The sequence below is a fragment of the Oryctolagus cuniculus genome, chromosome 2 (assembly GCF_051225735.1).
Source record: "Oryctolagus cuniculus isolate XC-2025 breed Fujian yellow rabbit chromosome 2, ASM5122573v1, whole genome shotgun sequence".
NCBI classification, from domain to species: domain Eukaryota; kingdom Metazoa; phylum Chordata; class Mammalia; order Lagomorpha; family Leporidae; genus Oryctolagus; species Oryctolagus cuniculus.
This window is the reverse complement of record NC_142868.1, coordinates 3,876,985-3,904,021: the sequence shown is the minus strand read 5'-3', so window position 1 is coordinate 3,904,021 and position 27,037 is coordinate 3,876,985. Positions and strand designations below refer to the sequence as shown.

Genomic DNA, 27,037 nt, shown 5'->3' with positions numbered 1-27,037 from the left:
TCCCGCTGTCTGTCATCGCCAGTCTCCAGAGGACCAGAGGGCAGCCCCGGGAGCCGTCGGTGGGCGGGCTGTGGCCCCACAGCCGGAGGTTACTAACGTGTTCTAGAAGCCTTCCCTGTCCGGAAGCAGAGAGAACCTCGCTTCTTCATTTCTGAGACGAACCCGCAACAGGAAGTGGGAGGCCGCATCTGATTCTGCCCGCCTGGCCAGACCTACACGAAGCCGAGAAGGGCTCATCACGGCCCCCCAAGATTCCCAGGCCCCAAGCCCTGGGCCCTGTGGCTGCAGCCCTCAAATGCAGAGGAGAGGAAGTGTAGGGTCTGGAGATGGGGCCCGTCCCCTGGTGTCCCCGTGAGACAGGGAGGACCTGTGCCGCTGGCTCCCGAGACGCAGGGCGGGCCGGGGCCCAAGGATGCGGATTTCCCAGCAGCCTCTGGACAGAGCCGGGGCCCAGCCACACTGTGACACACTCCGTGGGTGACATCAGCCCAGTGACACATCCCAGTGACACATCCCAGTGACACATTCCCTCTGACTCCAGCTTCCAGAGCCGTAAGACCATCCACTCACGTGGTCCCGAGCATCGGGTTGGTGCCAGTCTATTGCTGCAGCCACAGGAAATGCACACACACAAACACTAAATGGGCCGTGCAGGCCCACGCTTCCCCGACTGGCGACAGGTTCCAAGGACGCCGCCTGCGGGGGTGTGATGAGTGCCCGGCATTGAGCAGGCTCCCGCAGGGCAGCAGGTGCACCTGCCCGTGATGGCCGCCCCGTGGAGCGGGGCGGGGGGCGGGACCCTGCCAAGCACATGCTCCCTAATTCCACTGGATTCGTGCTGCAAATGACCATGGCAACACCACCCTGCGGTGAAGATGCGGGTGGGCTCTTCTCTCCTAAGTCTCTGACAACGCAGGTGCCACGTTGACAGGACGGAGCCCACCGCACCCTCTTACCCTCCCCTGGCTTGCCCAGACCCACTGGGAAGTCAGAACTGTGCGAGCAGAGCCTGGCTTTGGTTCCACGTGGCCCTGGATCACAGCTCCATTGTCTCAGCCTCAGTTTCCCCCATCAGTGAGTGGAGCTGATGCGAGCCCATGCAGCAGAGAGCTCACGGGATGGGGCCGGCATGGGAGGGCCCTGCACCGTGCCAGCTCCCGTTCTCCTTCAACCCTGCCACCCATCCAGCACCCTCCCCCACACCCCTCTCCTGCAGGCTGGGGCTCCCATCAGCAAACACAGAGAACACACGCCATTCACATTCCTGCACAAGACAGTTGGGGTGCCCTCGGCGGGTAGGGGGTGGGATGGCCTCTCCCAGGCCCAGCGGAGACCCATCCTCCACTGCGCTGGGTCCCCAGCAGGGGGCAGTGTCCCAGCCTGCTCCCAGGGGCCAGCTGAGCTGGCTGTCATCGCCAGTCTCCAGAGGAAGAGCTGAGTTCTCCCAGCTCTGAGCCTTCGTCATCCCCCAAACAGGACCTCAGGCTGTGGCTGTCCTGGGAGGAGACAGGAGTTGCACCGCATCCTTATGAGAAGGGGCTGTGTCTACGTGGAGACACAGACAGCACCCGGCGGCTATGAACCAGAGAGGGGGCGCTCAGCGGAAACCAGCCCTGCTCACCCCCGGGCTGCGGCTCCTGGGCTCTGGGCCTTGAGGGGCCACGGTGGCCCTGGTGAGTGACACGACTCCCGGGGTGGGGGGCAGGTGCAGGGTTCAGACGGGAGGGAGGAGCAGGTGGGCGGCACACAGGGCAACAAGAGGACTGCTCAGATGTGTGCATTTCTCCCCATGAGAAGTTTTATCAGGAGGGCAGAAGGGAAACCCCTGTAGACGCAGGCTGAACGCCGCGATTAAAGCAACAGCAGGGACGGGAAATGAGAAGTCTCGGGAGATGCAAGGCTCTTGGCTGCTGGGACACTAGTGAGCCACCAGGATCTTGACATCCAAGCCATACAAAAAAAAAAATAATCCACAAGATACCCCTAGTATCAAAAACCGTGCACAGACTTCAGGGCGCGTTCACACTGAAATAACTGTGCATTTCCCCCCATTTCTCCTTGACCTTCCTGAGCCCCCTCCGTCCACGCGAGGTCTCGCCCCATCCCGCCAGCCGGGGCACTGAGAAGTCACGAGGGAAGGGAGCAGGTTCTGCAGAACGATCCGGATTCCACACCCAACCCCGGGACCACGCCAGCCCCGGCACCAGGGAGCTCCGCGGACAGGAGCGAACGTGGGACCCGCCCCAGCGGTGACGGCAGAGCTGCAAGGCCAGACAGCGGTCACAGCAGCGGCCACTTCTGCCCCAGGGGCCTGGGGCGACGCACCCAGAGGAGCTGACGAGAGCAGGGCCAGGCCACCAGCAGGTGCCCAGTGTCCTGCTTCCCCCTTCCTCCCTCCCTGTGGGGGCTCCCGTGGGCTGGACCCAGGTGGAAGCGGCAGGCACAGGGACCTCCGCCCGGCCTGTGTCCCGCGGCGCCCCAGGAAGGTCAGGTGCACGGAAGAGCTCAGCCCGTACCTGCTCCTCAGCCGGCACTCCACGTCCCCGCCCGCGGCTGCCCGGGGCTTCTGCTCCGAGGGCTGCGGCTGCTTCCCCGGCAGGGCTCCTTCCGGCAGGCGGCCCCGCTCCTGGCCGCTGTCCTCCTCGTCTTGGAACACCCAACACGTGTGGATCTGCACGCTGACCGCATCAAACCCATCGCCGCTGGGCGCTCTGAGCACGTAGCTGAAGCTCTTCTCACCTCCCCCGTCAGCCACGGGCTCCATCCCGCGGGCTGATGCGGTGGATTCGCAGACAGACCGGGGACGTGGAGGTGGCGGTGGATTCGCAGGCGGACCGGGGACGTGGAGGTGGCCTTGGAGGAGAGCGGCACCGGTGGATTATTCATGAGCAGCGACTCGGGTTCCCTCGCACCAGCCCCGTGCAATGTGGCCAAGGGCCTCTCGGTTTACAGCCCACCCCCCGCCCCCGCCCCGGGGCAGGAAGCAGCCTCAGAGAAAGCACTTGGGATTCAATGCTCAATAAGGCAGATGAGGAGGAACACCAAGACTTCTGGGTTGGGCACCCAGAACCTTCTGATTCTCAGTGGCAAATGGCGCTCGGGTCCACCCCACAGGGAGCCGAGTCCCACTTCCCCCACCCAAGCCCAGTACCCAGCGTACCGAGTCCCATCCCCTACCCCAAGCCCAGCACTCCCCACCCTGGGTCCCACCTCCCCACCCTGAGCCCAGCACCCCCCACCCCGAGCCCAGCACCCAGCATACTGAGTCCCACCCCCACCCTGAGCCCAGCACCCCCCACCCCCAGCCCAGCACCCTCAACCCTGAGCCCAGCACCCCCCACCCTGAGCCCAGCACCCAGCATACTGAGTCCCACCCCCTACCCCGAGACCAGCACCCTACACCCTGAATCCCAACCCCTACCCCGAGCCCAGCACCCCCCACCCCGAGCCCAGTACCCAGCACATCGAGTCCCACTCCCCACCCCGAGCCCAGCACCCTCACTCCAAGTCCCACCCCAACCCCAAGCCCAGCACCCCGCACCCCGAGCCCAGCACATATGTATGGAGGACCCAGAGTTCACTAGGGTTAGACAAAGGAATTGGGAAGTGAACTCTGCCTCGGGGGTCCTCCCACGCCTTGTCTGGTCCAATTCTCCCCATGACCCTGACAGTGAGTGTTCACGTGACCATTGTACAGGTGGCAAAGTGGGCATTCTGGAAGGCGCAGAGCCTGGCCAGTCCCCACAGACGAGGCGGTAAGTGGCACAGTCCAGATTCGTATCCAGGTGTGACTCCAACACCAGAGAGCGTGTGTCCCAGCACAGGTGTGGGACATAAAGACCGCAGGGCAGGGGAGAGCTGTCAGGGGCCCAGAGCAGGGTGTGTGGGGGGAGCTCAAGGCTGAGACCCCAGGAGAAACGAGGAGTCGCAGCAGCGGTGGGCAGAGACCCACCAGGGGCGGGACCCCCAGGCCACAGGCCCTTGTCAGAGGCAGGACAGGTGAGAGGGACGGAGGGGCCAGGTCGGCTGGCCCCATGGGCACACGGAAGGGAACGTGGGGCCCAGGACACAAGACGGTGTGGGCCACGTCCACGCAGGCTCTCAAGGGCTTTGGTGTCCGTCCACGGACACTGGGGAGTCCCCGGGGTAGTCAGAGCCGGGAGGTGCCTGGTGACACGTCACTCTGAGCCGGGACAGTGAGCCGCTGCAGGGCGGCCGGTGCAGGAGCAGGCCAGGGCACAAACCGGAAATAAGCAGCTCCACTGCCCCTGCTCAAGAGGAGACGGCCCCGCCTCTCCCCTGGAGCATTAGCTGTGGGGAAGTTGCAGTTCTTTCTTCATCCCTGAACCACACTCCGCCCCCAGCATCCAGGACACCCTGGGCAGGCAGCCTGGGGGCTCTCTTCTCTGTAAAGTGGGGAGTTTGCACGCAGCCCCCACAGACCCTCCCGCAGACGCCAGATCCTCTCCAGGTGGTGCCTGATGCCTGGCAGCAGGCACAGGCTACGCACACGCACGTACTGTGCGGCTCAGGAAACCACATCAAGAAACAAGCGGGGGGGGGGGGGGGTGGCGCACGGGCAGCGGTTAAGCCGCTGTTGCAACGCCGGCTTCCCATCTCAGCACGCCTGGTTTCCAGTCCCGCCTCCGCTCCCCGCCACCTCCCTGCAAATACACGCCCTGGGAGACAGCAGGAGACAGCTCATGTACTTGGGTCTCTACCACCCACCTGGGAAGCCCGGATGGAGGGAGCTCTGGGCTCCTTCAGCCTGGCACACTTGGGGAGTGAACCAGTGCATGAAAGCTCTCTGCCTTTTTTTTTTTTTTTTTTTTTTGACAGGCAGAGTGGACAGTGAGAGAGACAGACAGAGAGAAAGGTCTTCTTTTGCCGTTGGTTCACCCTCCAATGGCCACCGTGGCCAGCGCACCGCGCTGATCCGATGGCAGGAGCCAGGTACTTATCCTGGTCTCCCAAGGGGTGCAGGGCCCAAGTACTTGGGCCATCCTCCACTGCACTCCCTGGCCACAGCAGAGAGCTGGCCTGGAAGAGGGGCAACCGGGACAGAATCCAGCGCCCCGACCGGGACTAGAACCCGGTGTGCCGGCGCCGCAAGGCGGAGGATTAGCCTAGTGAGCCATGGCACCGGCATCTCTCTGCCTTTCAAACAAATGAAAATAAACTTGTTTAAAGTCTGTGCCTGCTCAACTCAGACCCACACCCCACCACCACATATTCCCTATCTGCAGCGGGCTGACTCCACATGGAGGGGGCAGTGGGGGAGCCTGGGGGTGTGGAGGGCTCACCATGCATGACTTCTTTAGGAGCTAAACAGTGGGGACACCAGGATAGAGGAGCGAGCCCCTCTGTCCCAGGCTGCCTGGGTTAGAATCCAGTCTCCGTCGCCTCTCAGGGGCACACATTCTTCAACTTCTCATGGAAGGGGGGTGGGGAGCAATCAACAAGCCGACCTATGCAAAGCCACACACACACCGATTTGGGGATGGGGTGGGGGGTGGTGAAGACGGTGCCTTTGGCTGCTGGGGCTGGCGCCTTTCGCCACGTGCTTGCCCCGTGACCCTGGGCAAGTGACTCACTGATCAGCAGAGATGGGTAGCAGCCCGCCTCCACCCCACCCCAGGCTGTGTATGGGGTCCCCGGGGACCTCGAGCCCCTGGAACACGGTCTGCAAGGGCCGCCCTACAGCAGGAAGACTGACGGCTGAACAGCATTGCTAAGAGGTCAGCGGGGCTGCCCAGGAGCCGTTTCTGGGGGAGCAGCCCCGAGGGGAGGTGCGTCCTGCCCCTCCCCTGTCAGGTAAGCAGGCAGCCCAGGCTATAGGCCCCAAGCCTGGCCAAGTGTCATCAGGCTCTCCTAGGACAGGTAACCAAGGAAATGGAGGGGGCATTGTGGAATGTCAGGTTAAGCTACCCCCTGCGGCACTGCCTTACCCTATGGCCGCTGGTTCACGTCCCAGCGGCTCCACTTCCCATCCAGCTCCCACCGGAGCAGGCAGCTGCCCCACCCAGGGCCCCCCAGCCCTCCCCCAGGCCCGGCCAGGGCGGGGGCACACTCAGCAGGACCAGGAGCCCAGCGTAGGCTGACTCCAAAGCAGAGCTGGGGACTTTTTTTCTGCCAGGGGCCGTTGGCTGTCGATGGCATTCGTGGGCCACACAAAAGGATGAGCTGGAACTGCAGCCTGCTGGGAGTGACCCAATTTCAGGTCTGGGCGGGGCCAGGGCAGCAGTTCCCCCGCCCCTGCCCTGAAGGCGGCAGCCCCAGCGCAGCCCCAGCCCCTGCCTTTCCCAGGCTCCAGCGTCACACGGGCACCACAGCAAACACACCCACGGCCAGTGGGAGGCCCGGCGTGGGGGGCCCCCGTGGGGCAGCCCTGGCAGCCACAGGAGGACTGACTCGTCCCGTTGTGCCCGAGACTTTCCCAGTCTTGAACCTGAAAGCCTCAAAGGCCTGGGCAGAGCGCCCCCACCCCTGCACGCAGTCACCTGGCCCCTGGCCCCCTCGCCCGGCACAGAACGGCACAGTCACAGCACTGGTGCCCCCGACCCACAGGGGACAGAGGTGCAAGGGGGAGAGTGTACCCCACGTCTGCCGGCTGCACTGAGGGCTGGCGGGGCCAGCGACTTTCCAGGGTCTCCTGGGAGACAGTGGGTGGGGAGCGGTGAGGCCTCCCCGCCCTTCTTTCCGAGTGAGGAAGTGACCGCTGGTGAGGACGTGACCGCAGGTGACCATGGGCCACTTCCACTATGTGACCTGCTCCCCGGGTAGCCACAGGCGCGTCGCTGGGAGGCAACCACCAAAGCTCTGGGGGTCGCTGCTCACCTGGGCACAGAGGGCTGCGGATGCAGCGTGGCGGTGCAGGAGTGCTGTGGCCGCCACGGCACTGGGGCTCCCTGGGGACAGCGGTTGCAACCAGGCTGGCTCCTGGCAGGGCGCTGGCAGCCCGGGGCTGTTGCAGGAAGTGCTGGTCCTGCCAGGGACACCAGCAGGGTCACTCCTGTGCTTGTCTGGGCTTGTCCGGGGGGCTTCATCCCCCCACACCTGTGCTGTCCACTGGGGGGGACCAAGGAGAATGACCCTGGCCCCAAAGACGGCTCCCACCCACAGGAAGTCAGTGCTGCGTCTCCCCCGGCAGCCTTGGGCACCAAGGCTTGTAGGGGTCCTGCCACGGCGCCCACGGACGACTTCTCATGAGGTGTGGCCCAGGAACTGTCACTCCTGCTCCCCCACAGCTGCCGGCACATCCCGATGTCACAGCAGGAGTGGCCGCACAGGGCTTCAGGGCCAAGGCCACTCCCACCCCTGCCGTCCGAGTGGGAGCGGAGCGGGCAGACTCCGCCCTTCTCCTGTGGAGGGGGGCAGGAGGCCCATAGTGCTGCAGGCCCCCACAGGGCACCCGCCACTGCAGGAGGAGATGGGGTGGGGGTAGGGGTCCTGCTGGCGGGAGTCAGCACAGCCGGGCCTCCGCAGCCCTCGCCGGCCGCGTGGTCCTCACTCCCCACCAGTGTCTTGTGTGGTTTTTTAGCCAAAGACTTCAGTTCATTGATACTTGGTCATCGCCAGGTGTTGGCGGGTCCCGGGGGCCGGGGTGGCGGGGCGTGGGGCTTGGATTCCAACAAGAACGAGAGCTTCCTCGCGGTGGCTCTGCTGTGCGCTGGCCTCTGGGCCTCCCACCGGGCGGCGGTCCCTTCTCCCGCTGGGATCTGGCCTCTTGTGGGGCCCCTGCCTGCCCCACAGCTTCCCTCGGTGGCTTGGATTTCTGTCACCTTGGTCGTCTCCCAAGGTTCTACTCATCGGAAAGCGCCGGATTGCTCCTTCCACGCCGGAAACACAGAGCAAGGCGCTGCCCGCTGCCCGCGGCGGCCCTGCCGCGTGGACGCCGCTGTCTTCCTCCTGCTCGGGGTCAGTCTCTGATTCTCTGTCTGCTCGGGTTCCTGGACTGTCACGGTGACAGCAGGAGCCGCCTGCCACAGTGACAGCCTTCCACCCACGGCAGCTCGTCTCCTCCGGGTCTCCTCCTGGACTGGAATTCGGCCAGCTGAGTCCGGCCCTCCATGCTGCACCCGGTGCCCAACACGGCTCCCAACTCACTCAGGGCCGGCTCCCGGGACAGCATGGGCCCACGTCACCTTCAGCGTCTCTTGGAGGTGACAACCAAGACGCACGCGGGGCCTGGACGGTGGCTGCGTTGCTGTCTGAATCCTCGGTCCACCTGGCCCCAGGGACAGCCATGCTCTGGGCCTCTCGCTGGGTCCTACCACAAGACTGATGGAGCCCTCGCGTCTCCCGAGTCCCTGGGGTGGGAGGGCTCCAGCTCTCGCTCTGGCCACCAGCTGCTGCCGAGCCCAGCTGCACACGGGCTCCCTGGCCGGGCTGATGGGGCTGGGACCAGGGTTCGGATCACAGGGACATGTGCGAGTCGCTCTGCAGCCGTTCCTGGGTGGACAGGGCACGGCTCGTGGGGATTTATGTACACAGGGCAGAGTGCGTCTGTGCTCAGCGGGACACGCACCACGGCCGGCGAGGCACGCGGTGCGGGGGACAGGGACAGGGACACGGGCCCGGCCCCGGTCACGGTGGCGGCTCTGTGATCCTTGGTTTCTGGTAATTGCACTTAAGTTTCCTGGCGCTCGGTTCTCTGGCCCCGCTCAGGCTCCGGAAGGGACCACTGCTGGGACACAACCCCCCCGCGGGTCCCTGCCACGCGCTCACGGCTTGGGCCAGCTGAACCCAGCCGAGCACCCGGCGGGCTTCCCCCTAAGGCTGTCATCAAATATGCGTGAATTCTCTTTGCAATTTCTGGACCTTGATTGAGGAGCTCGAGTTGCTGTTGGATTTTGGTTTCAGGGGGGTTGGGGTGGCCAAAAGGGCTCAGTGCATTCCATAAATTCTTTTTCTGTCCTGTAAGATGAAAAAGCTAACTTGAGATGCCACACAAGACAAGGGTTCCAGTGGCTGGAGCAGCCCCGGCTCACCCGTCCCCGCCCACGCCGGGGACTGTCCTGATCCCACAGCTGACTCCTGAGGGACCCTCCCAGGCGATCCTGTCACCTGTCGCCCGGGCCCCAGGGGCCCCCACCTCTGAGCACAGGGGACCTGGTGTAGCTTGTGCTCTGAGACCCGAGGCATCCCAGAACCCATTCCACAAACACCCCCCATCCCAACACTGCAGTACAGAAGGTTCTAGAACAAAGCCCTCATGTCACCAGCCTCAGGGATGCCCAGGAGGACACCGGGCAGGGGCCCGGCCTCGGCACTCAGCCCCGGGCATCCAGGCAGCTGGCTGGATTCGGGGAGCGGAAGCCTCGAGTCTGGGGCTCCGAGCAGGGACTCAGGTGACAGTGGGTGCCGGGGACACAAGGGCCCCACAGTCACGGCGGGATCAGCTCTCTGGATGCCTTCAAACTGGAAGCTTCTGAGCATGGTCACTGAAAGCAGGCCTGCGGGCCAAGGACAGGGCCAGGGCCGGGCGGCTTTGCACACGGGCTCCCTGTGCGTTCTGCACCCACGTCACGTCTGGCCTCGTGAGCCCCTCGCCCAGCCCCCTCCAGGCTCTGCAGACCCTGGCCCCCGGGGAGCCCGCTGCTCAGGATCCTGCAAAGGGCGCCCTGGGCACAGGCCACAGAGGGCACCAGCAGCTGACACCAATCTGGAGGGAACCTGCGGGGCACCCCGGAAGCCCGTGGGGGGGGAAGCGGGTGGGCGGCCAGGCCCCTGGTGGGGGGAAGCGGGTGGGCGGCCAGGACCCTGCCTGATGTTCGCCAGGAAGCTGCCGCCCCGGGAGCCTCACAACCCTCAGGGAGTGGCCGGGGCCGGAGCGGGCGGGAACAGACCCTCTGCCCCTCCTCTCTCTCCCGGACAAGGAACGGATACCAACCTGCATCCCCAGCTCGCTGGCGTCGTCAAGGCCACAGAATGAATGCTAGCGAGAAAAACAGAAACAGGAACAGAAACTATAAAATAAGACCAAAAGAAAACGAGGAGAAGAAAGAGAAAAAAGAAGACACGTGTAAGGCGTGGAGCATGGAACTCAGCTACGCGACTGCGGGGCCGGGCGGGGGCGGGGCGGGGCGGGGCGGGGCTTCAGGCGCAGGTTCCCCCAGGAGGCCCTCGCCAGGCCCTCTGCGAGATGGACATCCTGGGCCAGGACTCTCTGGGTGAGACGCGGACACAGCAGGAGGGCGGCCATGGTCACGGCCAGCGGCTCCCACCAGCAAGGATTGGGGCAGCTGCCACTCAAGGAGCCTCCTCCCCACTCCCTGCAGGGCTTTGCTTCCTTGGTGCCCACGGGGAACTGGTGCCCCTAGGAGCCCCTCCGACACCAAAATCCAAACATCCAAGTCCCTTCCATCAGATGGCACTGTGTCCTCACCCAACCCAGGACAGGCCTGCTACGTGCACGGCTGCTGCCCTGGGGTTCAGCGCGCAGGACAGGAAGGAGCGAGGCTGGACGCCCTCAGACCCGGGGGTCTCCCAGGATGCTCCACCTGCACTTGGCAGAACCCCTAAAGGGACAGGGGCCGCACGTGCTGAAAACCTGCTGTGCTGGGGCTGCCACTGTGGCAGAGGTAAAGCCACCGCCTGCAGAGCCAGCATCCCATATGGGCACCGGTTCAAGTCCCGGCTGCGCTACTTCTGACCCAGCTCCCTGCTAATGCACCTGGGAAAGCAGCAGAAGGTGGCCCAAGTGCCCGGACCCCTGCACCTGCGTGGGAGACCCGGAGGGAGTCCCAGGCTCCTGGCTTCGGCCCGGCCCTGCCCTGGCTGTTGTGGCCATTTGGGGAGTGAACCAGCAGATGGAAGATCAATCAATCAATCTCTCCCTCTCTCTCTCTCTAACTCTTCCTTTCAGATAAGATGAAAAAAACTAAATCTTTAAAATCTCCTGCACCACTTCATTCGTCTACTTAAAATGAAAGAAAGCAGGAAAGGTTGACCGTAAGGAAGGGGCAAATCGTACAGGTCACCCAGACAGGGGGCTTGACCACGACTGGCCCTGCTCACGCCGGCGCGTGCGACGTTTGCTGACAGATGTCTGAACACGGCCTGGGCTTTGGGGATGATGCTCACCCAGACAGGGCAACAGCTCCCTGTGTCACTGACCAACAAACCACAGCTGCAGGTGCACTGGGAATAATGGCTGAAGGGGCCCACAGGGGGAAACTGAGGCTTGCGGAGAGGACTTGCCAGGGCCGCCCAGGGGGCTGTGGCAGGGCAGAGTGGCCACCAAGCAAGAGACCAGCGGGCCACTGACCGTGGCGGCTGCAACCCCGCCCCTCCATCGCAGGCCCGCGGCACCCACGAGACCATGCAGGTGACAGGCAGTGTCGTGGGAGGCTCCCGGTCCTACACCCTGGCCAATGCTCCTGCCTCCGGAGCCCCCTTGGAGGACAGCGGGAAGAGACAGACACTTGCTGTGGGAAGAGTTCATGGAGCCAGGAGAGGCACCAAGGGTCAGCAGGGGTCCACACCCCACCAGGACGCAGCTTGTGTTGGCTTCTGCGTGTGCCTACCCCACTGATATTTAACCTTTCGGTCCACAAGAACAGCGGTGGCCGTGGGTGAGCCCGTCTCACGTCTGCTCACAACACTACCTTGGGAGCCATCCTGGGCAGAACCCCGGGGCCGCACACCCTCTCTGTGCCTGGGCCGAGAACTCCCAAGGCAGCCTCCACCTAACGCCATCCTTACAACCACCCCAGGAAGTAGGCGGTAGCAGCCCAGCCCCTGGTGGGAAGCCAAGACCTGAACCCCAGGGTTCACCCCAACCCCGTGGCCAGGCCACAGTGGGTCGGCCTGCAGAGCAGTTTGCAAAGCCAATCAGCCTTGTGGTCCCTGTAGCCCTGGGAGGCTGTGGGGAGGGGCCTCCGGCAGACGGAGACTCTACAGGTGCACCCAGGGAGGGTGAGAGACCCAGCCCTGACCCCTGGCCCCCAGCCGTGCCCCCAGCTGCCCCCAAGGGCACCCATGTTGTCTGGGGCAGGGAGGCCCTGAAGCTGCAGGCAGCAGTGAGTGGAGGGTGTGGCCAACTCGGAGCAGAGGATCCACCACCAGCCCTGGGGCAGCCCTGGGGGCCGCCTGTGGCTCTGTCCCCCCGACCTCTCCCTGTCTGTTCTCTCTGTCTCTCTCTCTCTCTCTCTCTCTCTCTCTCTCTCTCTCTCTCTCCTGTGTTGACCCCCTCCAGGACAGCAAGGGCCGTCACCCATTTCTGCACAGCCCTGGGATGTGACTTCCAGTGGCTCAGCCCAGGCAGCCTCCTGTCCCACAAGAGCAGCCCGGGCTCAGAACCCAGCAGTGTCCCGACGCCCCAGGGGCTGACTCCACGTTGTTCCCTGAGATCTCAGTGGGGCCAACTCCTTGCTGTGCTGGTCACACCCCAGATGGGGCAGAGAGGCCACCCCTGAGCCCACACGGGCCTCCCTCTGCCCAGGGACACACCATCATTGCCTCCCTCTGCACCGGGGACACGCCATCACCGCCTCCCTCTGCCCTGGGACACGCCATCACCGCCTTCCTCTGCCCTGGGACACGCCATCACCGCCTTCCTCTGCCCTGGGACACGCCATCACCGCCTTCCTCTGCCCTGGGACACACCATCACCACCTCCCTCTGCCCAGGGACACGCCATCACCGCCTTCCTCTGCCCCGGGACACACCATCACCACCTCCCTCTGCCCAGGGACACGCCATCACCACCTCCCTCTGCCCAGGGACACGCCATCACCGCCTTCCTCTGCCCTGGGACACACCATCACCACCTCCCTCTGCCCAGGGACACGCCATCACCGCCTTCCTCTGCCCCGGGACACACCATCACCACCTCCCTCTGCCCAGGGACACGCCATCACCGCCTTCCTCTGCCCTGGGACACACCATCACCACCTCCCTCTGCCCAGGGACACGCCATCACCGCCTTCCTCTGCCCCGGGACACACCATCACCACCTCCCTCTGCCCAGGGACACGCCATCACCGCCTTCCTCTGCCCCGGGACACACCATCACCACCTCCCTCTGCCCAGGGACACGCCATCACCGCCTTCCTCTGCCCCGGGACACACCATCACCACCTCCCTCTGCCCAGGGACACGCCATCACCGCCTCCCTCTGCCCAGGGACACACCATCACCACCTCCCTCTGCCCCGGGACACGCCATCACCGCCTTCCTCTGCCCTGGGACACACCATCACCACCTCCCTCTGCCCAGGGACACGCCATCACCGCCTTCCTCTGCCCCGGGACACACCATCACCACCTCCCTCTGCCCAGGGACACGCCATCACCGCCTTCCTCTGCCCCGGGACACACCATCACCACCTCCCTCTGCCCAGGGACACGCCATCACCGCCTTCCTCTGCCCCGGGACACACCATCACCACCTCCCTCTGCCCAGGGACACGCCATCACCGCCTCCCTCTGCCCAGGGACACACCATCACCACCTCCCTCTGCCCCGGGACACACCATCACCGCCTTCCTCTGCCCAGGGACACACCATCACCACCTCCCTCTGCCCAGGGACACACCATCACCACCTCCCTCTGCCTGGGGACACGCCATCACCACCTCCCTCTGCCTGGGGACACGCCATCACCGCCTCCCTCTGCCCCGGGACACACCATCACCACCTCCCTCTGCCCATGGACACGCCATCACCGCCTTCCTCTGCCCTGGGACACGCCATCACCACCTCCCTCTGCCCAGGGACACGCCATCACCACCTCCCTCTGCCCAGGGACACCATCACGGCGCTGCCCTGCCCTCTCTCCGATTGTGTCCTGCGCAGACGGCCCACGCAGCCCTGCTCCATCTTGGATGAGGACAGGAACACAACTCGGTCCCGTGCTCGGGGACTCACGGTCAGCCGTGGCACAGGACGCACCAGCACCACGGCAAAGCGCTCTGCATGGCAGGCCCTGAGCACACCCATGGAGTCCCGGCTGTCCCTTCCCAGCCGTGGGACAGGGACACACGTCCTGCCCCGCCTCAGCCGGGGCCTCCTCGCCTCCCGTGGCCCTGAGAGCTCCGTGGGCCGGGAAGGAGCACATACAAGCCCGCAGGCGGCCCAGGAGGAACCCCCGAGCGCCGGGGCCGGGGTGCCCTGCTTGGGGGGGCCTCCTGTACCTCATCTGTCTTCAGAAAGGGTGCCTCGTGCTTCCTAGTGAGGTGGAGTGCTGGGGTCAGGGGGCTTTTGTGGAAAGACACACGCACAGGTGTGCACACACCTCATACTCACACACATCTCACATGAACACATGTGCACACGTCTCCGCACTCACATGTGCAGTCTCTCAGCACACATATGCACAGATGCTCATAGGGGCAAGTCTCATACACACACGTGTGCACACATGTCCACACGCATCTCACACACACTCTCACAGGAACACACATGCTCACATGTGCACATGCATCTCGCGTGCACCCACCCTCACACGCATGCTTGCACATGCATGTCACACACACATGAACACGCGTCTCCCACAAGGCTCACATGTGCACACATATTTCACACACGTCACACATGCTGTCAGGTGCCGTCTCACGCACACGCACACACTCACGCCTGCAGTGCAGAGCCATGGAGAAGCAGCATCCATATCAGAGGTATTGAGGGAGGTTTTGTGTCTGGGGAGGGGGAGTGGAGGGAGGGCTGGCGACGGGGTCTCTTTTCTGGACATCATGGAACGGGCAGGGAGAGACCCACACTAACGTCTCATGGACAGAACCCAGACAGCCCCAGCTTTAATCAGCACCCGGCACCCAGTACTCAGCACCCAGAACCAGCACCCGGCACCTAGCACCTGGCCAGCACCCAGCACCCAGCACCAGCACCCAGCACCAGCACCTGGCACCCGGAACCCAGAACCAGTACTCAGCACCCAGCACCAGCACCCAGCACCAGCATCCAGCACCCAGTACTCAGCACCCAGCACCAGCACCCAGCACTAGCACCAGCACCAGCACCCAGCACCAGCACCCAGCACCAGCACCCAGCACTAGCACCCAACACCAGCACCCAGCTACCTTTTCCTCCAGTTCCTTCAGGTGCCGCTTCTGCAGCTCGAGTTTGTCCTCCAGCTCTCGGATTCTCTGAAACACAGCGAGTCGCACTTCAGCCAAGGCGGGGACGCCGCCGGGCCCCCATCCTGAGGGCCCGGCCCGTCGAGGCCCTGCCCCAGGTCACCACTCCCCCAGAGGCTCCTGTTCCGCTTCCCTCACCAAGGCGGGCCTTGCCTGTCCCTGACGTTCTTGGAACTAGAGTCACGAAATGCTCACTCTGAAGAGGAAACCTTAGGAAACGCTATCGTGCAGACTGACGAAACACCAGGCACACCGCGCAGTCTGGTTAAAGACCCGGTGCCACGTGAGTCCGGTCGCACGCTTTATCCCGTTAACTACCTGGAGCCTGAGCGCTGCAGGCGGGAGGGGAGGGCGGGGTGACAGCCACGCCTCCAGCACCCACGCCACCCCCACCCCTGTGCCACAGTCCCACTTAGCACCAGGCACCAGGATGGCCTCCAGCCCGCCTGCTGGGGACAGCCGGTCACTGCCCTCGGCACGTCGGCCCTGCTCAGCGGGCTCAGCGGCCACTCCTCCCCGGGGAGGCACCGACCCGCGCCAGGGCCTGTTGTAGTTTGCCAGACGCACAGGATGGGAAGGGTGTTCCAGGCAGAGGGAATGGGGCGTGCAGGGGCCACGAAGCCCACCTGGGTGTTTCTAACATCACCCATGAGCTGTAACTCATCACGCCGGGAGACATCACCCCGAGGCGTTAATCAGAAGCTAAACATCGGCCTGCTACAGACCGAAGACTTCCGAGTCCTGCCTGCAGGGCCGGAAGACAAGTCTGTGGGCCTTGTGTGCCCTGCAGGCCCACATCCCCCACCCCTGCCCTACGATGTTGAGTGAACGCTCCGAGCCTCAGTCTTCTCATCCAGAAAACGGCCACCCTATTGCCCACCCCACACAGGCCGCATGAGATAAAGCAGCCGCTGTCCGCCTTCTCCTCTGTGGTCCAGAGCCTTGGATCCGGCTCCCTCTGCGCCCGGCGGCACATGAAACCCACGGGAGCCCTCGGATCGTGGAGTTCACGGGGGCTTTCGGAGGCACGCCGGGCCCAGCATCCAGGCCCCATGCGCAGATCAAGGGCTCCCCCAGCGCCTCCCGGCCATGCAACAGGAGGGGGCGCTAGAGAGCGGGCCAGGGAGCGCAGTGCAGAGCCGAGGCCGGCCACGCACCACGCCCATCGCCCCTGCCGGGTTGCGATGGCATCCCCGCCAGGCCGGCCAGCTGTCCCGCGCGCGCGCGCCCAGCACGCCCAGCACGCCGAGACGCCGCTCCGAGGGGGCACCGTGCGCGCCCGCCTCACCTGCTGGGCCTGCTGCAGCAGCTCCATGCGCTCCCGCAGGATCTGGCTGTCGAACTCGCGGCTCTGCCGCAGGATCTGCCGGCGCACCTTCTCCACGGCCGCCTGCAGGTCCTCCCGCTGGCCCGGGCTCAGCGCCTCGCTGGCCCTGCGCCCCGGCTCCTGCTGCAGCGCCGTGTACAGCGTGGCCTCCAGGTCCTGGATTTTCTGCGCGGCCCAAATGACACAGACAGCTGAGGTCACCCCGGGGGCCCGGGGTCGTGAGGAGGCGAGGCTGCGGCGGGGAGTGGGGTGTGCGCGGGGGGGGGGGGGGCCGGGCGGGGCGCCCAGCACCACAGGAAGTGGGCGGGGACCCAGCACACACCACTGAGAACCTGCTTTGCTTCCTTCGACCACAACAGGCAAGGAGGCGTCACCTTCCCTGCAAGAGCGGCTCAGAGAGGTCAGAGGTGGGCAGCTTGCTTGACCTTTGCCTTCCAGGTCATTCTCCAACACCTCGTTTCTGACTGCAGCTGTAACCCAGGCTGAGAGACAATGCGCCTAAGAGCCTCTTTTTAGGTGCAAAGCCAATGTGTTTTCTTTCTTTCTTTTTTAAGATTTACCCACATCTCATTTGAAAGGCAGAGAGACAGAGATCTTCCATCTGCCGGTTCACTCCCCAGCTGCTCACAACACCTGGGGGCTGGGCCAGGCTGAAGCCACGAGCCCGGAACTCAATCCAGCTCTCTTGTGGGGGTGGCAAGGGCCCAGGTGCTGGAGCCGTCACCTGCTGCGTTCCAGGGTGCACACGAGCAGGAAGCTGGGGTACAAACCGGGCAACTCCAAGACGAGGCGCCGGCGTCCCAGCGGGCAACCGAACCACGCCCCCAAACGCCTGCTCTCGGGCAATGGTTCTTAACTACCGGTGCCCAGGGCAGAGGCCTGCCCAGCTCTGCCTCCAGGGAGTGGCGTGGCACTCAATCCTCTCCACCCAACTCTGCCCCCCGCCCCTGGGTGCCTGGAGCACTGGGCATTGAGGGTGAGGCCCATTGGCCCTGAATGTCATCCCATTTGGCCCCACCAGGAAGCCCAGAGCCCAGCTGGTGACTCCAACCTTCCCTTTGCTTGTGTCAGCTCTTTATCCTATGGAGGGAATCCCACCTTGGGGTTTTAAAGGACCAATAAATCCGCATCCGGAGACGCGTGAGATTCTTCTTGTTCACCCCCAGTGACAGCTGATTTAATGAGCAAGTTCAAAGAGGCCATCATGGTGGCTCTGACCAATTTGGAAAACCACGGTTGACGTGGACCAAGTGGCCACACGCATGGCCGTTCCAGAGGCAACAGGGCCATGCACACATGTGGGCTGCTCCCAGGCCGGTAGGTGGGCCCTCGACACGCGGTCCCAGCCCCCACGGGAAAACCAGTTGCTAATGTGGACCCTAAAGAGCCAAAGTGTCAATCAAACCCACTTCTGGTCCTACCAGGTAAGCCTGGTCAAGGGCTTGCTTCCTGTAGTCGAGTTCCTCCTCCAGGTAGCCCTTCTGCCTGCTGAAGAGGTCCTGAAAGAGGCGGGGCAGGACCGGGGCGGGGTCAGGTGGGGGAGCCCCCGAGGCCGCCCCCACTCATCCCTCTCGCAGAATCAGAGATGCTCGCGGGCCGTGGCCATGGTCCTCCCAGCGTGCCCCACCTTGGTCACCTTGGTCACGGCTCTCTGGTGCTGTGGGGTGCCCGACCACGCCAAAGCGAGACCTGGGTCTTAAGCCTAAACTTCAGGGGTCTTCCCAGGTTGCCAGGCCCCCCCGGTGGCCCTGACGCTGTCTCAGTGGCTCCCAATGTGTTCCTCCTGCCAACCTACCTCACCCCGCTCCTGCTGGGTCCCACAAAACCCCTCCATGCCCGGAGCCCCCTGGGGAATAACCACCACCAGGCACCCGAGGTGCCAAGCCTGGGAGAAACCAGGGTGGAAGTGGCTGGCATCAACGTGGAGTCACTTTTTGAAGTCTTAACCAAAACCAGATGGATAAAGCAGGGATGTTATGTGGGAGGGATCTCAGGCAGGCGCACCCGACAGCAAGAGATGCCCACAGAGGCCACCACAGCATCACACACAGGTGCAGCCAGGACACCTGCCTGGCAGCCTCCTGCTCGAGCCAGGGCTGGCGCCACCCTTGTCATCGCCCCGGGCAGCCCAGAAACACTACTCCCAAATCGATCAGCCGAGCATCCTTCTCCCCCACCTTGAAACACTTCTTCCTGCCTCCACCTGCTTAGATTGGCCCACACTTCCTGCCTGCGGCCATGCGCTCCCGGCCCTTCCTCCTGGCCACCGCTCTGTTGCTGGTTAGGGAGACCGCGGCCATGGACCTGGCACCTCTCCCTGCAGCCCAACCAGGCCCAGGGCACTGAGGACAAAATCAGGCTCCTGGGCCTGCAGAATCCAGCCCTCCTGCCTGCTGCCTCCTTAGCCACTGGGCCCCATGCCCTGTGACCAAGCTGCCCTGCGGCCGGCCGGCTGTCCAGACCTGCTCGGCCTGCGCTGGCGTGCGCTGTGAGCCTGGAACCCAGCAGATCGCGTCAAGTGAATAGTGAACGGAGACAAACACGGAGAAGAAGCAGGAAAAGGCAGGCCTCCCCTGAGAGCCTCGCCCAGCTCTTCCCGCCCGCCCCCAGGAGCCTGCACCTGTTACCTTTTCCTTCTCCAGGTCCAGCATCTTCTGGGTCAGGGCCGCCTCGGTTCCCTCGATTTGCTTCAGCCACTAGAAAACAGGGGGCGGGGCCAGGGCAGAGTGAGCGGCGGTCCCCGTGGGGCACCGGGACTTCACAGCCGAACACACGTCGCAGCTTCGTCAACGGCAGGCGCTGGCTCAGCAAGGCATGGAGTCACAGATAGACACACGCAGGTGGCTGTGGTTGTGTGTGTGCGGGTCAGGCCTGTGTGCCCAGGGCACGCACACACGTGGCCTGGGAGCGTGGGAGGCTGTGAGTGTGCGTGTTAGGAGCTGACAGCATCGGGGACCTCCTGGTGTTGAAGGTGTCACCCACGCCTCCTTCTCGGACCCCCCATGGAGCAGGCTGCAGGTAAGCCCATGGAGGCTGAGCCGAGTTCCCTGTCCAAGGTCACGAGGGCGGGAAACCCAGCCCGTAGGACTGCACAGGCGCAACCTGCACCCAGCCAGCACAGGTGCACGTGAGTGGCCCAGGCGAGCGAGGTGTGCAGGCCAATGAGAGGCCAGAGGGTGTAGCACGCAAGGGGCGGGGCTGTGCATGGGCGTGGAAGCAGGTGAGGCTCAGGCCCGTGGTGGGGCTGGGCACCTGGCTGGCAGGTGAGGGCCGGGAGTGGTCGCCTCCTTCTGGGCAGGTGCTGAGGCTGGTGCAGGCACTGGCTGTCTATGAGCAGCACTTCTGCCAGACGGGGGAGGAGATCTACGTCTCAGACCCCGGCTGTGGGAGGGGCCCCCAGCGGGGCCGTGTGGTGATGGCACAAAGAGGGGCTGCCCTCACCTAACTGTAAACAGCACAGCCTGGCCCTGGGCTCTGATCCCATCCCCCCAATTCCTGGCCCCTGCCAATGGCCCCACTGCCTGGGCCTGGGCTCTGACCACCCATTCCCCCAGCTCCCTGGCCCCTGCTGAAGGCCCCACAGCCTGGCCCTGGGCTCTGACCCCATCCCCCCAGCTCCTGGCCCCTGCCGATGGCCCCACTGCCTGGCCCTGGGCTCCGACCCCATCCCCCCAGCTCCTGGCCCCTGCCGATGGCCCCACTGCCTGGCCCTGGGCTCCGACCCCATCCCCCCAGCTTCCTGGCCCCTGCCAAAGGCCCCACAGCCTAGCCCTGGGTTCTGATCCCATCCCCCCAGCTCCTGGACCCTGCCGATGGCCCCACAGCCTGGGCCTGGGCTCCAACCCATCCCCCCAGCTCCCTGGCCCCTGCCAAAGGCCCCACAGCTGGGCCCTGGGCTCCGACCCATCCCCCCAGCTCCCTGGCCCCTGGCAAAGGCCCCACAGCCTAGCCCTGGGCTCTGATCCCATCCCCCCAGCTCCCTGGCCCCTGCCGATGGCCCCACTGCCTGGGCCTGGGCTCTGACCACCCATCCCCCAGCTCCTGGACCCTGCTGACAGCCCCACAGCCTGGCCCTGGGCTCCGACCCCATCCCCCCAGCTCCTGGACCCTGCTGATGGCCCCACTGCCTGGGCCTGGGCTCCGACCCCATCCCCCCAGCTCCTGGCCCCTGCCGATGGCCCCACAGCCTGGCTCTGGGCTCCGACCACCCATCCCCCAGCTCCTGGACCCTGCTGATGGCCCCACTGTCTGGGCCTGGGCTCCGACCCCATTCCCCCAGCTCCTGGCCCCTGCCTGGCCCACAGCCTGGGCCTGTCCCTCTTGTTCTGTCTCCCAGGGAGGTCCCTCCCTTCCCTGCTCTCTGGCCCTGATCCCCACTTCCACCCCACCCCCGTGCACCTGCCGCCTCTAGCCCAGCACAGGGGCTGGCACACATCTGTGGCATGAAGGGGGTGTGAGAGCACAGGGGTGTGGCATGGGCGTGGGGAGCTCTCCGCAGAGAACAAGAACTGGTAGAGCTGTGGCCCCCAGGCTCGCCCCAGAGCGGCCCCTGAGCCAGCGGCTGCAGGCGCCAGCGGCACCTCCTTCCGCGTAGCCGAGAGAGTGTGCGGCTCCTTGGAGCAGCTAAGCCTGCTTCTCTCTGATGGGAGGGCAAACGCTTTCCATGTTGAAGACGCTGATGCGGTCGGCGCAATGACCACGATTCAAGTGGGAGGGAACTTGGCCAATCAGGAGAGCCGAGAGCTTTGGCCGTGGAGGCAGGGAGGTGTGCGTGCCACACACAGGGAGGGAAAGCTAGCCGGCTCCTCCCCAGCAGCCAGGAGAGGGACGCGAGGGCCGAACACGCCATGGTCTGCGTGCCAGAGCCAAGTCCTGCGTCCACCCGCAGAGTCCAGCAGGCACCCGAGCCCGGGAGAAACCCGATGTTCCCGGTTCTGCTCCCCGCCCAGGAGGGAGCGGTCCTGGGATGGGGGAGGGGACGCTGAGCGCCCTCTCTGAGCGGCAGCTGCCAGGCAGGGGCCTCGGGGCCAGTCACAGCCCAGACGCCAGCTCTCCACACCCTCGCTCCCAGGGCTCCACGGGGCAGCTGGCCACCTGGCGTCTCCCCGCGCTGATGCATCTGGCAGAGCAGCGGAACACGGCCCGAGTGCTCAGGCCCCTGCACCACATCCCAGGAGCTCCCTTGGGCCCGGGCAGAGTGACCGCTGGTCCCCCCAGCTGTCCCGCCAGAATTCTGGGGACCCCAGCTCTGTCCCCCAGCCCAGCAGCCCCCACTTTCTGAGGCACTCCCAGCACCAACACTCCCCCCTCCCCCAAGCAGCTGCAATGTCCACAGTAACTCCCCAACTGGCCAGACCTCGAGTCCTGGGCAGAGGGCAGGGAGCCCAAGCCAGTCCCTAAGGACTGTCCTGAATGGGGGAGCCGGGCACCTGCACTGCACTCAGCCCCAGGCCCCGCCCCTGGACAGCCAGCACTCCTCTGGTGCCACCTGTGGAGGTTCTGGTGGGCAGCAGCCGGCAGGAGGTGGGAGAAGGGAGGAGGGGCCAGCCGGCAGGAGGTGGGGGTGGCAAGGGTCAAAAGCAAGTGGGGGCCAGCGCTGCGGCTCACTAGGCTAATCCTCCGCCTTGTGGCGCCGGCACACCGTGTTCTAGTCCCGGTTGGGGCGCCGGATTCTGTCCCGGTTACCCCTCTTCCAGGCCAGCTCTCTGCTGTGGCCAGGGAGTGCAGTGGAGGATGGCCCAAGTGCTTGGGCTCTGCACCCCATGGGAGACCAGGAGAAGCACCTGGCTCCTGCCATTGGATCAGCACGGTGCACTGGCCGCAGTGCGCCGGCCGCAGTAACCATTGGAGGGTGAACCAACGGCAAAAGGAAGACCTTTCTCTCTGTCTCTCTCTCTCTCACTGTCCACTCTGTCAAAAAAAATAAAAATAAAAAAGGCAAGTGGGGGCCTCACTCCAGACACAGCTGACCACACAGGGAGCTGCTGAGAACAGGAGAGGAGAGAGCTGGGGGGCGGAGCTGGGACGCCTGCTCGTTGTGGGCAGGGGGAGCCCGTGCAGAAGGGCTTAGCACAGAGACCCCAGCAGCGTGCAGGGGCTGCACCCTGCAAGGCCCTGAACCTGCTGCCAGCCGTGGCCCTGGCCCCCAGGGAATTCCAGGGGTGGGGTCGCAGGCACTCTGCCTGCTCCACAAACAGCGCCCAGTGGCCCCAGGAGCCTGACCGCACCAGGTAGCCATTGTGCTCCATCTAAGCAGGCCGTGACCGGGCCCAGGCACCAGGCTCTCTGCGGTGTGGCTCCCGCAGACCTGGGGACCAACTCGCTGATGCCCTGCAGTTAGCGAGGGGTGGGGCCGAAAGCCAAGCCAGGAGTGGCCTCCCTGATGCTGGGGCCGGAGCCCTGGCCGCTCTGCACCTCCACGGCCTGTGGGGCCAGGCTCAGTGCTCCACACCAGGGCTGTTTCTCAGTGAATGTCGGGGTGCACATTGAAAAAACACTCTTCCCATCACACTACATGGGCAACCATGTTGGTTTTACAATGAAAGTAACACGTACTAAATGTGTGCACGTGCCCAACATCACACGAGGTACCCACGCCTGACGGCCCCCAGCCAGCTGTGAGCCCCTCACCTCACTGTGTACCTGTACCTGTATCTGACGGCCCCCAGCCAGCTGTGAGCCCCTCACCCCACTGTGCACTGCTCCTGACAGCCCCCAGCCAGCTGTGAGCCCCTCACCTCGCTGTGCACTGCTCCTGACGGCCCCCAGCCAGCTGTGAGCCCCTCACCCCACTGTGCACTGCTCCTGACGGCCCCCAGCCAGCTGTGAGCCCCTCACCTCGCTGTGCACTGCTCCTGACGGCCCCCAGCCAGGATTGAGCCCCTCACCCCACTGTGCACCTGTGGAAGTAAGCCCGGCCAGATGGACGGGGGCAGCAGACAGCTGAGCTCCACTGCTGTGTGACTCCAAGCAGGACCAGCCATCAGTCTGTTACAACCTTCAGTGCCTCTGCCTGCCTGGGGGGACAGGTGGTGCCAGGCTGGAAGGGACCTGATGAGGGCCACTAGGAAAACAGCATCTGAGAGCCTGACTCGGGCGCCGTGAAAGGAGCACAGCTGTACTTAGGACCGCATCCCAGACCAGCGCCCAAGGCCGATCAGGAACGTGTGCCTCACGAGAGGGCCGGAAAGCCAGATCTGCACCATGCAAAGTGCCCAGGGAAGCCGTGGGAAACACAGAAGCCACAAGATGTGTCTGTTGGATGAAGGAAGGAATAGACACTCAATGGAAAAGCAATGCAGTCCACCAGGAGGAAGAACACAGCACACACAAAAGTCCCCAGGGTTGCCAACACCCAAACTAATGACCATGAAACAACCACATCGCTTCGTCCCCCACCAGGCCGGCAAAGCGCCCGTGGAGGCTGCAGGCATCGCCACGCTACCAGTGCAGAGGGTGACAGGTGTGCCCCTCCTGGGGAGGCCCCGAGACCGCTCTCCCCAGCTCTAGAACCTGGCCTGGGGACAGAAGCCAGGCAGAAGGACGCTCCCAGTGAGTGATCGTGCAGTGCCCCTGCGGCCTGTCGGGGTTCCATGTCCTGCCGTGTGGCACCAGACAGAAGGCTGTGGGCGGGGCAGCAGGTGTCCGTCAGCCATCTTAAAGGGCTTTGGGATGCTTAGCAAACAGGGTAAAAAAAATTTAAAATGAATGGCAATTATGATTTCAGCTAAACTTTTAAAAATGGGTGTGGGGGAACCCCGGAAGGAAACAGCCCTGCGGCAGGTGGAGTCTGTAGCGGGCTTCAACTCCTGCTGCGACCTGTGACCCCCTGCACGGCGCACACGCGTGGCTTCCCCTCGGGACGCGATCGCATGCAGGTGCACGTGCGGACGCATGCTCCCCAGCGGGCGAGACACAATGTACAGTTTCTTGTATGGTGCTGGGCGCCGGGACGAGGGGCCAGCAGTGCCACTGAGCTCTACCTTTTCACACAGGGCAAGCACCGTTCCCGCTTGGATTATTGCAACCTGTTCTTCATTCCTCAAATTCTAAAACACAAAAACGGGCAAGTGCATTTGACACGGGTCCCAAACCACGCGGCTCCAGGCAATTCTAGTGGCTCCTCTCAGAGGGCGTCCCCCCGGCTAACAGGGACACGGCCCCTGGGAGCCCCCCTCGAGCCAATCTTATGGGAAGGCACAGTGGCCCAGTCTTGCCTGACTCCACCTGTTCTGGGGCGTCTCCTGCCCTGTCACTCACAGCTCCAAGGAACCCCCTCCTGACAATGCAGACCCCGCCCCCACCCGCCAGGAACACGGCCATACAAAAGCCTTACATTGTACTTATCGGGTCTCTGAAATTAGAGAGAAACTCAAAACAGAACAAAAGTCACACAGGTACACCGGGATCCAAACAAGGACAGGAAACCAGAAACCGGCCGCCATAGTTACCCCATTATCACCAAGGAGATCTAATTTCTTCATAAGTTCAGAAATATTCACATCCTGCAAAAGATTCCAACGTTCATTCTGGGCGAGCCACAAAGACCCACCGCACCTGTTCCGAGCGCCACGCCCCATGCTCTCCCAGGGGTGCCTAGGATGGGGCCTAGGATGGGGCCGGCTTCCCCCAGCCGCTCCTCCGCCCCCCAGCCCCGCCCCCAGGGACAGAGGGCGTCACCACAGCACAGACTCTGCTTTCTACACAGGCCCGTGGAAGCAGGTGCATCAGGAGGGCAGGGGCCCCGCCGGCCGCCATCACCCCCACAGTGGCCACTGCACAGAACTAGCTCTAGCCAGGCATGGCAACAAGCACCGTAAGTCCGTTCACTGTCTAATTCCACTGTCGCACTGGCTTCGTGGTGTGGGTGGGGCCACTGCGCTCTCATAGCCAGGGCTTGGGTAGCTGGGTGGGGGCGGGGGGAGGAGGGGCTGGGGTTTGCACTCAGTGGTCTGCCCTTTGAACGTGGCTATGAACAGAGGGGATCTTTGGTGACAGGGGTTCCGTGAAAATGAGCAATCCCGTCAACTGCATCCCGGTCACCGGGACGCCAATCCCCCTCTTCATGGGAGCCCCCCCCCGCCCCCGCCCCGCACGCTACCTTCACTCCTTCCTGGTGACAGAAGAGCTGGAGGGCGCTGCTGCTGTTCTCGGGGAAGGTGGCGATTTGGAGGTTAAAGGCTGGCGACCTCCGCTCTCGCTCCTGGGGAAAAGATGCAGCTTAAGAACGGGACTTGACCGGGTTCTCTACCACTCGCCATCTCCCACGTCACTCGGCGCCAGCCAGCGCCGGCCAGGCCGTGACTAGCGAGCGCACACAAGATCCTTGGGGGGGGGGGGAGTAGGAGGCTTCCACGCCGCTCCGTGGCAGCAGCTCTCCTCCGAGTCCACTGGCCACCTGCTAGGCTAGGGAGAAACGGTTAACAGGTGTCGCGAGGTTACCTGGGGCAAGACCAAGACCACAATAAAAACAATCGCACTGAATTTCAACAGGGATGGAGGCCGCTGACCGTGGCACGTTATTCGGTGCCAGGCACGTCCCTGCCCCAACGCCACCCTCCCATTGGCTCGGTTCTGTACGCAGAGGGGCAAGGCGGGGCCAAGACCCCAGCCCTGGCCCCTCCCCTTTCTGGAATAATCTGCCTGCCGGGACTCCACCAGCACTTTTGGGAACCACGCTAACAGGACCCTCTCCCTAGCAGACCCCACAGTCAGATCTCAACGGCGAGGGAGGACCAAGCAGGAGTAGTTACAGAAGGGGCGCCTGGTAACGAGGCTTAAATGGCGAGTTGTAGACAGGCCGGGGACAGCACGGCGGCAGAGCAGTGCCCTGGTGGGTCTCAAACGTGTTTGCTTCCCAGAGCCGACTGGAACCCGCTAGCTCCGCCCACATGAGTCGGGGCGCGTGAGCAGAGCAGGCTTTTCCAAACCATGCCTTTTGATAAAACCTCTTGTTGGAATTCCAGTACGATAAAAACCACGTGCACTGGGCCAGCCACCCCAGCAGAATCTAGCTTCAGAACCCAGGGGCTTCTTTCACAACACAACTAGGAAACCCCACCGAGGGGCCGGTGCCATGGCACCGTGGGTGAGGCCACCCCGAGACACTGTCAACCTACATGAGCGCTGGTTTGAGACCTGGTTGCCCTACTTCCGATCCAGCTCCCTGCTAATGGAGGGAGCTCCCTGGAGGTGGCCCGTCCACCTGGCGGCCCTGCCACCCACAGGGGAGACCCAGATGGAGTGCCAAGCTCCTGGCTCCAGCCTGACCAGCCCCAGCCATTGAGGCCATTTTGGGAGTGAACCAGTGGATGGAGGGTCTCTCTCTCTCTCTCTCTCTCTCAACTCTGCCTTCAAAACTAAAGAAAGAAATCTTTAAAGGAGAAATGCAACCCAGAGGAGTGTGGCAGGCAGGCGGGCAGGTCTTAAGCTGCTCCTGGGAAAATCTGAGAAAAGAGCGGGGCGGGGCGGGGGGAGCTGCGGGTTTCATTAATTCCCACGGAGCCCCGACCGGCGAACGTCAGCTGGAAACGGCCCAGGGAGAAAAACCTCATTTCCCTTCTCCAGCGAGAACGGAGTGTGCCACAGTTCCGTCCAGAGACGCTTTCCTAGCG

General features: G+C 64.1%; 2 protein-coding genes across 6 annotated transcripts in view; both read right to left on the bottom strand.

Moving 5' to 3' along the window:
• The window catches only part of C2H4orf50 (chromosome 2 C4orf50 homolog), an 81,488-nt gene extending 74,520 nt beyond the window's left edge, over nucleotides 1–6,968 (bottom strand). For all 3 annotated transcript variants that reach the window (XM_089326915.1, XM_089326917.1, XM_089326916.1), the window contains exons 1-2: nucleotides 6,838–6,968; nucleotides 2,517–2,853 (exon numbers count right to left, since the gene is read on the bottom strand). In XM_089326915.1, coding sequence (XP_089183041.1) covers nucleotides 2,517–2,764 — 248 coding nt within the window. In that variant the 5' untranslated portion in view covers nucleotides 2,765–2,853; nucleotides 6,838–6,968. The remainder of the gene's footprint in view (nucleotides 1–2,516; nucleotides 2,854–6,837) is intronic.
• Nucleotides 6,969–8,784: 1,816 nt separating this feature from the next.
• The window catches only part of JAKMIP1 (janus kinase and microtubule interacting protein 1), a 143,031-nt gene continuing 124,778 nt past the window's right edge, over nucleotides 8,785–27,037 (bottom strand). For 2 of the 3 annotated variants that reach the window (XM_089326918.1, XM_089326919.1), the window contains exons 14-22: nucleotides 25,525–25,626; nucleotides 24,875–24,928; nucleotides 24,407–24,472; nucleotides 19,052–19,120; nucleotides 17,846–17,923; nucleotides 16,386–16,589; nucleotides 15,041–15,106; nucleotides 9,893–9,937; nucleotides 8,785–8,916 (exon numbers count right to left, since the gene is read on the bottom strand). In XM_089326918.1, the coding sequence (XP_089183044.1) occupies nucleotides 8,887–8,916; nucleotides 9,893–9,937; nucleotides 15,041–15,106; nucleotides 16,386–16,589; nucleotides 17,846–17,923; nucleotides 19,052–19,120; nucleotides 24,407–24,472; nucleotides 24,875–24,928; nucleotides 25,525–25,626 (714 nt within the window). In that variant the 3' untranslated portion in view covers nucleotides 8,785–8,886. Of the gene's footprint in view, nucleotides 8,917–9,892; nucleotides 9,969–15,040; nucleotides 15,107–16,385; nucleotides 16,590–17,845; nucleotides 17,924–19,051; nucleotides 19,121–24,406; nucleotides 24,473–24,874; nucleotides 24,929–25,524; nucleotides 25,627–27,037 lie in introns of all 3 variants that reach the window. The other variant, XM_089326920.1, reaches the window with a different exon arrangement.